This window comes from Thunnus maccoyii, chromosome 23 (assembly GCF_910596095.1).
Source record: "Thunnus maccoyii chromosome 23, fThuMac1.1, whole genome shotgun sequence".
NCBI lineage: Eukaryota > Metazoa > Chordata > Actinopteri > Scombriformes > Scombridae > Thunnus > Thunnus maccoyii.
Genome location: NC_056555.1, coordinates 16,566,485 through 16,580,437, shown reverse-complemented (window position 1 = coordinate 16,580,437; position 13,953 = coordinate 16,566,485). Strand labels below are relative to the sequence as shown.

The following is a 13,953-nucleotide window of genomic DNA, read 5'->3' as shown; positions in this document are numbered from 1 at the left end:
ACACACACACACACACACACACACACACACACACACACACCGTGCCCGGTTCATTCAGTTTCCTCACTTGCCAGACTTCACCCCTTGCTCATTTAAATTGTTCCTTATTCTAACAGTATGTTGACTAATGAACAAAAATTAATCATTAAATATTATTTTATATAAAATGAATGCAGAAAATATTACCTCAGCTAATCAATTAGTCGATCAACAACAGTTCTGATAACGGATTCACAGATTTAGCTTCTAAAACATAAAGCTTTGCTTCTTTTCTCCATATTAAGAAACAGAAGATGTCATCGTAGGTTCTGGGAAATTGTAATGAGCGTTTCTCACTAGTTTCCGACAACTGACGATGTCCTGCTGCTGGACTCGCTGCCAAAAAGTGCATTAATCTGAAGCTGGAAATAGCCCCCGACAAATGCACCATTTACTCCTTTTTGTGTAACGTTTGCTAGAAACTACAGTGTCCAGGTGTCTCAGGACATTATTTTGTGTTTATGAAAGTGAAATTATATAGTGTGTTATATAGAAGTGTTTAGAAACGGATTATTGTATTGTTGGTTTTAGTCAATTCATGGGATTTGTTGACAAAATGAAAAAACACAGAATAAGTCACCCTTTAGTCAATTTCTCAAAAAAACCCCAACAAATGAATAGTTGCAACCTTGATACTTCATTGACCTGTGTTCGTTTTCTCACACATACACTCCCACCCCCCCAAAACACAAGCTGACACCTTTCTGCTGGCGACATACATCCGTGATTGTATTCACACTCACTGTCCCGCACTTTTCCAAATGATGTGTGTGTGTGTGTTTGGCTGGCTGGCTACCCTGCATCTGTATGCACAATTGCATGTTGCATAGCCACCAGCTTGAAAAATACCAAACAGTGAAAAATTAATGAAAGGAAAGAGGTAGAGCAGAGAGAGAGAGAGAGAGACAGAAATGAAAGTCTTAGACAGCAGACGGAAAGCCAGGGGGGAGCTTAGTTCTTTTGAAACAGAACCTTTTTAAATCTCCTGGGAGTCCACGTGCCACTGCAGACCTCTCACTGGGAAACTAGAAAGGTTTAAATATCAACCTCACATTAGCCTACACCCCTGAACACACACCGCTGCTGATATAACTCAGGTTGATTAGTCTGCTGGGATTTTAAAATGACTTTTTAAAGCAGATGCTGTTATCCAGGGTACAATTTCCAATCAATCTTTCCTGATTTTATCTGACTTTGCTTTCTGTTTTTTTTTTGCTTTTTTTTCTATGAAAACAGTTTTACATTATTAAATCAGCAAAGGACCGGCGTCCTTCACTGCCTTCAGTCGGAGGACAGAATTTATTAACGCTAAATAAAATTAAATCTGAAACCAAAGGACACTGTGAAACACTTTTGGGGGGGGACGGTAAACAATTCTGCAGCCACTTGTGCAAAAGTAGAATATTTTTAAACTCCTGAAACGTTAAAAAAAAAAGCGGACATTATTAAGGAGTTCAAAGGACAAAAGACTCTGCTCCCTTTTACTCCCTCTCATGGTCATGCCACAGTGAATTAGCGCTTTACAGTATGACAGACATCAGAGACTGCGGAAAGGAAACACTGGCCCAGCTGCAACCGAGAAGGGAAGGTGGTGGTGTCGTGTGTGTGTGTGTGTGTGTGTAGACGCTCTGACAGCCAGATAGCTGTAATTACTTCAGCAGCAGACAAAGATTAATTAAGTAGGAGAGAGGAGAATTAATGAGGTTAGCACACACCTCAACTAGACTTTAAAAACTTCTACCGTTCCCGTTGAGACTGCGGGGTGTGGAAACGCACGCGGTGACGGAGACGCACACACAAAAAAAAAAAGAAGAAGAGGAAACAAGTCGTGGAATCCAATAGTTTTTGTTTTTTTTTAATTCTGAAAAAGCCACATGAGAGATGTTGTTACACAAATATGCACTCAGAGGAATAGCAATGTTTTTTTTTTTTTTTTTTTTAAAGCAGACACAATACACAGCCAAATGAATCCGCTCTGTTTCAAACCAGATACCTGAAACTAATCCCCGCCTTCAAGGGTTCAAGGTATCAGATATATTTAATTTACACTTGAAGCAAAGGCATCGCGGCTAGATTATCGGAGCTTGGCAGGGCAGTCTGCACAGGTGTAACAGCTAAAAAAGAAGAAATTAGAAACAATTTGAGACGCTCATTCTTTCCTCACTTAGTGAAGAGGCCCATGGCCAAATGCATGCTAAAGCCAGAGGGCTAAGCCTTCTTTGCTCTTATGCAAATGTGTGTAATTTTTAGCTGTAACATGACTAAAACCTCCTCTAAATCTTTTTTGTTCACTCTTCATGCAGCAGACGTCCACCGCCAGGCGTGTTTTTTTCATTTCTGAGTTGTTTTGAAAGAAACAACTTAAATCTGTCCCTGTCCCAATCATGAGAATATCAAGTTCATATCTCGTTGAAGAATAGACGAGCGGATAAATAGGCTTGTGCAGCAGAAAAACACGGTGCCTTTAAATCACCCGCTAAATGAAGTATATAAATAGAAAGCGCTGAAGTCTGACGGACAGCTGGCGACGTTGCATTAAGTATGTCATAACGGCTGGTCCAAGCCTTGCACCATGATTGGACCGGTTCCTGAATCTGACTGGCAGCCATGATGCTCTGCTGTGCCCAGAATGTCTAAAGACCCCGAGACAAATGGTTTCAAGTTTACAGTCGGAGGATAAGTAGGTAATGTCGTCCTGTTTTGGCCACACAACGAGGCCAAAACAGTTCAAAACAGAGCTCATCCGTTATTCTAAATTCATATAAAAAGGACAAGATTTATCACAACTGTTCAGAGATGATCCTCAAGATGACAAACAAGTAGTGATGTCATGAGAGCCAAGCTGAATTTATGTTTTTCTGACACTGTCTTACTTTCTTGTTTGATTTTGGCCCAGTGGATCTCTATTTGAACTCAGCTGGCGCACAGCAGATCAACTGAACATGCATAAATTTGAAATTTATACATATTCAAATCTTTCCACAAAACAAATGAATAATGAATGAATATCTATTTGGGTTTAAATGGAGCATGAGAAATCCATTTTCTCTATAATTAGTACCAAATTACATTGTTCTTTCCAGAGAATTTCTCAGGAAATTATTAGGAAATTACAGACACGTAAAATAAGGTGTGTTGCCCCAAAATAGTGTGGGTTATGTGTAGAGCTGCAACGATTAATCATTTCATCGATTAGTCAATCAACAGAAAATAAATAACTAACTATTTTGATAATTGATTCATTGTTTGGAGACATTTTTTAAGAAAAAAATGCCAAAAATTATCTAGTTCCAGCTTCTAAAATGTGAATATTTTCTGGTTTCTTTAGTCCTCTATGACAGTAAACTGTATATCTTTGGGTTGTGGACTGTTGGTCAGGACAAAACAAGACCAAACGACTCATCGATTGATTACGAAAAATAAGCAAATTAATCGATAACGAAAATAATAAGGTTCCAGCCCAAGTTATGTGACTTGAATCCTCATAAACACTCCCTAAACAAGCCTTGATACTAAGCTACTAGCTTAAGTTGAATGTGATAACTACTGTACTGACGGTCAAGACCACATCCCATGTTAGTCCTCCAAACATATCTGTCATCACATTGTAAACATCTGATAAATTAATAACTGATGAATCACACCACAGCTTCATCAGTCACTGCTAACACACATATCTCATTTAAGAATTAGATCTCAGCCTTCACCCGCCGCTACAAGTTTACCGAAAGTCAATTGATGGATGTGATGACACGGAGGTGTTAAAAAACATACATCAGCCACGTCACTTCTGTAAATTTGGACTGTCATCATGGACTGCAGAGCGGACCGTCCTCCACTCTGTGTGCAAATCAGTAGCGTGATGTCAGTATGTAGGATATTTATATGTGGAATAAGAGCTGCACCTGTTGAGTCGAATTTCAACAGGGAAGTTATATATTCTGCAACCATTTCACCAGTGGCAGCTCCAGGAATTTTTTTGACTGCGGTGGGCTTAAGTTATTTGATGAAGCCGATATTTAACTAGATTTCACTGCAGCAATAACGTCTATTCATTAAGTCACTTGATGATCCATTAATCTGCTGATAATTTTCTCGATTAATCTATTAATTGTTTAGTCTATGAACTGTTCTAAAATATGGAAAAAACGGCACAATTCCTCAGGGGCCACTGTGATATCTTGTAATTTCTTGCTTTGTCAGACTAACAGTGTGAAATGTTAAGATGTTCAATTAACTGACAAATCTTCACATTTGAGAGACTGGAACCATCAAATATTTGGCATTTTGGCTTGAAAAATAACAGAAACGATTAGTTGATTATAAAAATAGCTGCCGATTAATTTTCTGATGATGGACTAAACGGTGAATCAATCAACTAATCATTGCAGCTGCAGCTTATATAAATGTATAAAATAGAAAATGTCACACTTTTACTCAAAAGAAAATCTTTTAAATTGTCCTCCTGAAAAATATTGACTTATTACTAAATGCCTGCACTCACTGCTTAAACCATGTTTATTAAAATTATTAACTGATGTACATTTTTTTAGAGAACACACCAATGTTCAACACACTTATTTCCGCATGATAATCATTATAATTCAAATAACTCTTGGATCTATAACCCTAAACACTATAACTACTTTCTAAAGAAAGTGTAAGGCCTATTTAGGCTATTAGATCATTACAATAAAATAAAACAGTTTCAAACATATGTGCACAGTAGAGCTGTAGTCTTCTGATCGACTGGTCGATTAGTTGGTTGATATGCTCTCATCCAACTAAATTCTCATTGGTCGAATAATCTCCGTGTTACTTTCATAAGGAGAAAAGTGCTACATCAACAGCTTTCCAGGATTAATCCATTATTTCCTGCGGCGGGAGGGACAGACTAACAAATTACCTGTGAAAACAACTATGAACTCGCCCAACTTAATGGAGACTGCTGGGTCTAACTGTACTCAACGTTTACTGAGTGTTAACTGAATGTTTACTGAATCAGTGTTTCTCCTATAATTGTAACAACAAGAACTCCCGACAGGCCAAAAAAATATTTTTAATGCCTAAAATAACACTAAATATCGGTAGCGTAACTCCGGTTAGGAATAGGGCAGTGCTTAGTATGTTTGCGTAGCGAGGGGGAAAGAGCGGCAGGAAAGTGACGGTGGATGCGAGCGGAGCAGGGGAAAAGGTTAGCGGTAAATGCACAGTCTGGCAGTAAATGTACAATACACACTACTGAGTGAGTTAATAAATGCTAAAAAGTCACGTCTGTTGTTTCCCCAAGTGCTGGAAAAGTGAATAGCCCCAGGGCACAGAAACTTGGACAGTCCACCTTATAAATATCCTCTTAATTTCTGCAATGTCCATCTCTTAGGGTGAGGATGTGATGTCACCACTAACCACAGATTAACAACACAGAAGCCTGTGGGCCAACACACAGTGGTGAGCTCCTAATCCTCAGCACTGGTAGCCTATATGAACTTCATGCAGTTTGCCCACAGAAATCAACCGTATCATATCAAATGTCAAGTGCAAGAACGCATCTGGTAATATCATAGCAAAAGCTTCACAATCAGGCACCTGTATGCATCAATGCAGGACTTAATTAGGAAAATTGACATCAGCTGCTGGGAGACACCACAACTTCCTCTATGCACACCACTGTGAATTACTCTCCAAGAAACCAGCACAAAATCCTCTAATTACCACAAAACACTGCCACATTTATCAAACCTGAATTATACTGGTGCCTGCAAATTCTGACTAATTTAACTTTATGGTTCCAGTTTGGGATTAAGGGAAAAGTTAAGGGAAACATTAATCATATTTAGTGACAGACTCTCTCTTTTTTGCACCACTTACACCACTATTAGATCACTAAGGAGACTCTAGAGAGACATTAAAACACAGTTTCATATAAGTGAAACCTTTATTCTACAGAAAACAGAAAAAAGGCTGATTTCACTGATATTTCTCCCTCCAAATCACATTAGAGCAGATCCAGATCAAAAACCACTATACTTAGACTTTTAAACAATCTCTGCAGTCTCCTTGTCAAACTAGTCCAGATATAACAAGTCTAAATATTGTGGTTTTTGATCTGGACCTGGTCTGGATGGAAAGAAAAACAGTGAAATCGCCCTCATAAGGAAAATAAAGGTTTCACAAATCTGAAAGTGGGTTTAATCAGGTTTTTGTTACGATGTCTAACACTTTTTCACAAGTGTAAGTAGTGCAAAAACAGAGAATCAGCTGCTAAATGGCATTATTTACATTAACCTTCCCCTTAACCCCTAATCGGAAACTGAGCTAACTTTAGCGTCCTGACATTAGCAGACCAGTAAAAACAGCACTAATAATCATTAAATAGAGTAAAGAAGAAAGCTGTCTTACCTTAAACCGGTTCGTGTCTTTTTTCCTTTCCTTCCTCTTTGAAAAAGCAGCCAGACTGAATTCATTTGATCCATTCTTCAAATGATAAACTCAGCTCATCCCGGTGTTGTTAGCCTGTGGGCTAGCGTTAGCTCAGTTAGCATCAATATGAGCTTCAGTGTAGCAGCGACTTTACCGCCTCCCTGTTGTCAACTCCGAGTTGCCTCAAAATATGTGTTTTTATCATTCTCCTCGGTTTTACTGTAGTTTTCGGTTTCTTGGTTTGTTTGCTTTTTTGTATTTTACCAACGAGTGTGTTTTCCACCAACTTAGTTGATTAGTTTAACGTTAGCCCGCCATCGCTATTAGCCGCCATCAGTAAACGGTGTGACTGTGCAGCAGCGCCATCCTGCGGCGGGGAGAGTGATAGCATGAGTATGTGGAGCTATGCATTTTAAATAAAAATAATATTTAATACAAGAATAAATTTCTATTCTATAAAGATTATTTGATAATGGTATCAATAGTTGAACAAGTCTTTAATGCGAAACGTCACTTTATGGAAAATTTATGGAACATTTTCTGGTACAGGATATAAATCCTCCACACCAGACTCTACAACTCAAAACAATTAAACCATACAATGAAACAATACCACAAAATAGGCTACATGTTTAAAATAACAATCATTTCACAAATAATCACAAATCAGCATCATAATTATACAAGATATCCTTTGTTGACCAGAACTTATCCAGTCTATTTTTAAAAGAGTTAACCGCAGGAGCCCGTACTACATCTTCTGGAAGCTCGTTCCATGTGTTTTTCTCTTTTCAGAGAGACACTTCAGAAGGAATCATTGTAAGGATTTCCGTCTTAACTCATACCTATTTATTATTCTGTGAACAAACTTATGGCCTTTTCACTTACTAACCTGTAATGAGTTTCTTCTATAGTTTTTGGTTAGTTACCTCAAAAGAATACACAGTGATTTTTGATGCTTTGCACTACATTTTTTAGAAATTATACAACTGATGACTCAGCTATAGATGCATTTGACAAAAATATATTCTTGAGAGAAATAAATATTGAAGAAGAAGGCTCAAATAAATATAATAAAAATCACACAAGGTGTAACTTGTGAAAAACCAAATTTGTTGTTAAGAGAGACTTAGCGAGGTCAGCCACACTGACTCAGTAAATGTTAACACTGCTTGTCATCATGGATTACAGTCCGCACTCTCTGTCAGCATATATGATATATGAGAATCTGTGAGACAAATACAGTAGCGGTTGCACCTGTTGTGTCTAATCTAAGGAAGAAAGCTATATATTCTTCATTTTAAAGCCAACACATATGGAAATCTGTATTAAATACTGAGAACTGCAGCTGACAAATGCATTCGATTGGTCCAGATTTTGTGATTTATTCGCACCTGCTTCCCAAAATTTACTTTGTTTGCTTTTTGTCTGTAAAGAGCTGAACTGATACAACTAACATTGTGGTTCACAGATATATTTAGACAAACAAAACAAAACAGTAGGACAATATGTTTGTCTGCCCAAAAAGAATAAGCAGGTATTTTTGTCAGCTACTGTAAATAGCTAAGTGGTTCAAAGAGTAGAACAAATTAGGGAGATAAGAACAGAGTAAAGAGTGGAACAAATTAAGGAGATAAGAACAGAGTACAAGGGGTTTTATCTCTCTAATCACTGAACTGGGACGGGATGTTATATCTGAGCCGTGTCTATTTCGCTGTTGTACAGAATACTCCTCACACTGTGGTGCTCTGTACAATGTTAGAATGAAATAAAAATGTGTCTCCAGACAGTTTAACCTACTTTCAATAAGTATCATGACACCTCATTTTCCACCTTTTCTAAATATATTCTTTACAAAATCTCATTTTGATCTTGTTCAGCAGGTCATTAAGCTTCACGTAACTTATTTGTCCCGAGAACAAGGATGACTTTCATTCACTTCGTATCAGGCGCGAATACATTTTCTCAGTCACTGGGTGATATTTGGAGTGAGGACTGAAGGTGACAGACAGTTTGTGGAGTTTTAAGACCAGTTTTGAGTCAACAACTAAAACACTAGAGGAAGAGAGAAGAGAAGAGTAAAAACAGGACCGATAGATTCATAGATTCCTCGGTCGTTACGCTCAAGACAGCATCATCAAGCAGGAAATGAATCAATAATCGGAAGGAAAGTTTAAATCAAGACAGACACAAGAAATCATAGCGTGTGTAGTTTAATTTTCTTATAAATTACACTCACATTGCACCGTAATATTTAACAGTATCAATACATCCTGAGCAGACATCAATATTTCCTCACAGGAAGGAAATGTGTTGATTGAATTGATGCAGACTTTAAAGCACCAATCAGGGGAAAAGCATTGTTCAGAAATGTTGAAATGCATCCTTATTTTTATTCATTTATTGTCTCTATGTGCTTATTATCCCCCACTGCTATGAATGGGTTTGATAGATTACAGCATGTAAAGGGGGCACTTGAGAATAAGTACTCAGCTGTCTCATCAAATCAGAGGAAGGATACATTTGTAGCGTCTGGACAAAGCTGCGTTAATTAAAGCATCATGTGAAAAGATTGTACCTCTTGCTTCAAAGTGCTCAGAACAGGAATTGGCTCAGTAGTAAGACAATGCACAGATAAAAATATATGTAAAGAGGAATATTGAGTTTTTAAAAAATGACGTAGAAATTTGGTTTTAAATTTTAAATCACATACTGTGATTTTTTTTGTTGTTGTTGTTGTTGTAGAAAACATTTATCTTTGATTCAAGTTTAAAAGTACAAATAGTTCCAAAGTACAAACAGTCTTACAGGCTTTCAAAAGGCTTGGATTCAATTTTAAATGTTTAATCATTAAAACTTAATCATACTATCAATTTTTAATGTTTATCAAAGTGCACCAGAAGTACAGTCTGTGTATGCTGGTGGACTGAGTAGGCGAAACCCATGTACACAAAACACACATACACCCTCTATTATCGGCAGTATTCTCATTCAGAATAAGGCTGCAGTGAAAAGTCCCAGAACTGTTCATACTAAAAGACAAAGAGGCTTTAACCTGGAGCAAAATGCAGCCGTGAAAACATAAACATTAAAAAAAAAAAAGATGGTTCAAAACACACATCACAGAATAAACAAGTCTAATGCACTTCATGACTTCTAAAGGATCAGCGGATGTGCACGTTAGCTTATATCTATTACATACAGCAAAGTGGAAAATCTCTCACATCTCATGCAATAACGTTCAGCCCCAACACGTATAGATTTATTATTCACATTTTAACTCATGCAAGTTGATCTTAACCTCTTTATCAGGTTTTAATGATTGAAAAGATCTGCTTGAGGGGAGCTGATCGTAAGGAATGCTGGCTCTCTTTGAAGTAAACTTGTTTCTTTTTGAAGTACCTGTTCTTCCTTTTACAGGAGATTCTGCTTTGTTATGTACAAAACCATGTAAATGCAGTGAGTATGAGATCGCAATTCTTAGTCTGGTGCATTATCACTCAAGCTGGTAGGTAAATTGATGGTTGCTACAGTGGTCCTTATTTAAAGATGGTGTAAACTAGTCAAGTTAGCAGGGCCAGCTGACCCTAATGCTCTGTTTTAATGCTGCAAACTGCTAAAAAATTGCAGCAGAAATGCTAACTGTATATCTGAGAAGCGTGCGTTTGGCTTGAGGATGCTGTAGCTCGTAGATTAGCCTTCTGCAAGCATTCTTAATGTACCCAAACCTGTAATGTAAGTCTGTAACACTGTAGTTTTTGTAAGAAAACGTAGTGTCACGTTGGATGGTTGTGTTTTGGTTTTTTCTCCTTTTTTTTGGACAGTAATGTCATCATCATGCGACCCTCTGGAGGATGTAGAGGATGCCGATGTTGTCGATGGTGACGAAGGTGGAGAAGTCGGACGACACGTGGATCCTCTTCAAAGCGCTTCCTGTCGGATAGAAGGTCTGCAGGGCTTCGCCTTTCTCCACGTCCCACCACTGGCCAAGAGACAGAGAGAGAACAATTACTGGAACGCTTCAGGCTCCTTAAAGAAAAAAACTGTTGCAGAATACCTGGGAAAGGAAAATAATCCCAAGCCATGTTTTTCTCTTTCTTCTTCTTCTTTGTATTTTATTGTGCTACGGACCCCCGATGAGCTGTGTCCTTAATAAAGTCTGAAGTGAACTGAACTGAACTGAAGAAACTGTGTACACGCTCAGTGAGCTTGTCAGTAGAAAATGACAGACACAGGCAGACACTGTGCTCACTCAAGAGATCAAAACATTGAACTTTCTGGCTTTGAAATGTGTCAGATCTTCTCTCTGAAAAATAATGAATCTGACACATTCGCATATCTTAAAGGAATAGTTTGACATTTTAGGAAATATGCTTATTTGATTTCTTGCTGCCAGTTCAATGAGCAGATTGATACCACCATCACGTCTGCTCTATTTGAATCTGGAGCTAGTTAGCTTAGCTTAGCATAAACGGGGAAACAGCTAGCCTGGCTCTGTCAAAATGCAACAAAAAAACGCCACCCATCACCTCTTAAACTCACTAATTAACATGTTATATGTTGTTTATATAATCCGTACAAAAACCTGCAGTCTTGTCACTGTGAGGTTGCCAGGCAACCAGTGGAGACAGGAAGTCCCTGCTCCCACTCAAGCAAAAATCTGGCATATAACTAACTACCCCTAAAACCACAACTTGTTGTTTTTACTTTATCTACACTTTTCCATCTTTGTACAGATTAAATAAAACTCTAACTATTCTTTGAACATATTTAATGGTCGTCAATTTTGGCACAAAATATCCTCATAACTTTAATAACAGGGATTATGGTCTATTTAGCCTAGTTATTGTGTTAGCATGTTGTTGCATGTTTATCCTCTTCTACTTTCTACTTTTGAGAGTTTTGCCAATGTAAGAAGTGGTTTATTATACCAGTGAAGGTTTAAAATAGAGTGGGACAGACTCCAAGATATTCTCAGAAATCACAGAGTTGTTGTACTGCTCACACTATAAAACTTTTCTTTGTACCAGACACTCGTCAGGTTGACACGGGACTGCACAAACTACACAACTGATTTCAGATGAGGTGTACAAATAACAAGATTATTCCAGGTGAGACATCCACGAATGAAGAAAATGCTCAACTCTTTGTCCCATACTTATAAATAAGAGCATGTCTTTTGTCTTTTATTCTTTTACTGCATTTGTTTTCTACTTTTAACAGTGTCTTTCCTATTGTGTCTTTACTGATGCTTTGTTGTTGTTGTGTGTAACTTCTTTTTGCCAATTTGGTCATCTATGTAAAACGTCTCTGAGTGCCTTTAAAAGCGATATATATCAATAAAATGGATTGTTACTATTATTAACATTAGAGAATAATTGTGATATTTAACCAAAAACATGCATGAGAAGTTGCTCTCTTATCGTATAATGCTCATCTCCCTTCTCAAGTGCTCCGACTATAAGAGTATCTTGTTTTTCACTACAATAAAATCAAGCATGTTTGAAAACTGTCGTCGGTCACAATTGTAGATAGATGAAAAATAGATGGCCCAATATGACATGCTGGAGTAAAGAATTCATACCAACTGGAAGGTGTTTAGTCTCTCAAAAATTCTTGGATCTGAAAAATGTGTTTAGGACAGTTAAATCATGGCCAGCGTGGTGTAGTCTGCACTAGCTTTGATATGAATCAGAGCTTTATATTGACTATTTAAGATGAATTAAATAGTATATTAGCAGACTCACACATGAACCCTCTGTTGTACACACATCTGCTCACACACACACACACACACACACACACACACAAAACCACAGGCTTCCCAAAACACACAGATATAGATGCACACACACACACATATTCCCCTGCAGCTTTCCTAAGTGATTCCGTTTAATCTCGGTTTAAAGTTGACATTTTCCATTGAAGCTCCATTCTCACTGGGATGAATCATCAAAGGCGCATCCAGTCAATCATTTATAGCCTAGCACGGGTGTGTGTTTGTGTCTGTGTGTGTGTGTACATTAAACTTTGACAATAATAACCATTATTACTACACATCAAAATTGTACCTTTTCCATCTGAATAAAAGACAACATGCGCCAAAATTAATAAATTAAAGCTTCGGTAGCGTAGTATGTTTCTGCTCAAAAGCTTTAGTTATTGTGTGTGTGTGTGTGTGTGTGTGTGTGTGTGTGTTTGGAAAAGAAAGCAGGCCAACTCCTCAGTCTCTCAACAGACAGGCGGACAGACAGACTGAAACATAAGAGGTGGCGGCAACAGATGTCTAGATTACAGAACAATCCCAACACACACACACACACACACACACACACACACACACACACACACACCATTTATCACACACACTTCAACAGCATTAAGGGGAGCTCATTTGCATTTTCCCCGATATGGCATCGAAGCACGCTGTCTGTGTAGGTGTGCTAACTTAGCTTCTCTTCATTTTTTCCCCCCTCAAAGGGTAATTCTATGAAGGCTAGATATATTGCAGTGTGTGTGTGTGTGTGTGTGTTTCCTGAAAAATGGCCCAGTATATTTCTGTTGCTGCAGGGGGTTGGCCCTTATTCCACTGATTGGACGTTCTCCACTGTTACCATCATAACAAACACACACACGCACACACACACACACACACACTTGCTTGCCTCAAAATGCGGCTGCTTTGTGGAATCCTTGTCACAACAAATAATCACTTCTGAGTGAAAAGACAAAAGATCAAAACATAATAAGTTCTATTAAATTTACATTAAAAAAAATGGTAGAAAAATTGACCTGGAAGAAAGTCCCTAAAAACAAGATTTTGGGCTTTAAAAGAAACAAGTCTGCTTTAGTTATTTGAAGAGTGAACTGGGACAGAGGAATCGACATGAACAAAGACTTCTCTGAAATAATAACCTCTATCCTGCGGTTTGCTGTGCGATACCGCTTTAAGACTAAGCAGTTCACGATGCAGATTCAACATGTTTTCCAGCACGCTGACAGTTTTGACAGCTAACCTGTGATTGAATAGTTCGGTTTGAGCTCATTTTACAGTCTCTAACAGATCCATTGATTTGTTTTTCCTTACTTTCCCTTTCCAATAATAAATGTCTTATTATTGTTACTCCATATGTTTTTTCTTCAGCTAATCAACTTTAAGTATGCGCTGATTTTTCTTCCTCAGCTGTTGATTGACTGCCAGACTCCTGGATGAAAAATTCGTTGCGATGAGAGATGGTTTTAACAAATGTTTGACCGGATATACACGCAACAAAGAGCGGGTCAAGTCTGGCTTTTTTTTCCTCCCGCTGTATTTTTAGCCCATGAGATGGGTCATGGCTCACTTATTTTAATACTCTCTTTCCTGGTCTGACATCTTAACACAGGTCAGATCCAACAATAAACCTGTATAATTGTCCTGTGTGAAGAAGGCTTTAGATAACTGTAAGAGTCAGAGGCCTGCGACCTACAATTATTAATAATTCACTGTGCAAA

At 37.9% G+C, this 13,953-nt stretch overlaps 1 protein-coding gene across 2 annotated transcripts in view; it reads right to left on the bottom strand.

The window, feature by feature from the left end:
• Positions 1-9,849: 9,849 nt before the first annotated feature.
• Positions 9,850-13,953, bottom strand: part of apaf1 (apoptotic peptidase activating factor 1) — a 48,084-nt gene continuing 43,980 nt past the window's right edge. For both annotated transcript variants that reach the window (XM_042403121.1, XM_042403122.1), the window contains one exon: positions 9,850-10,441. In XM_042403121.1, the coding sequence (XP_042259055.1) occupies positions 10,295-10,441 (147 nt within the window). In that variant the 3' untranslated portion in view covers positions 9,850-10,294. The remainder of the gene's footprint in view (positions 10,442-13,953) is intronic.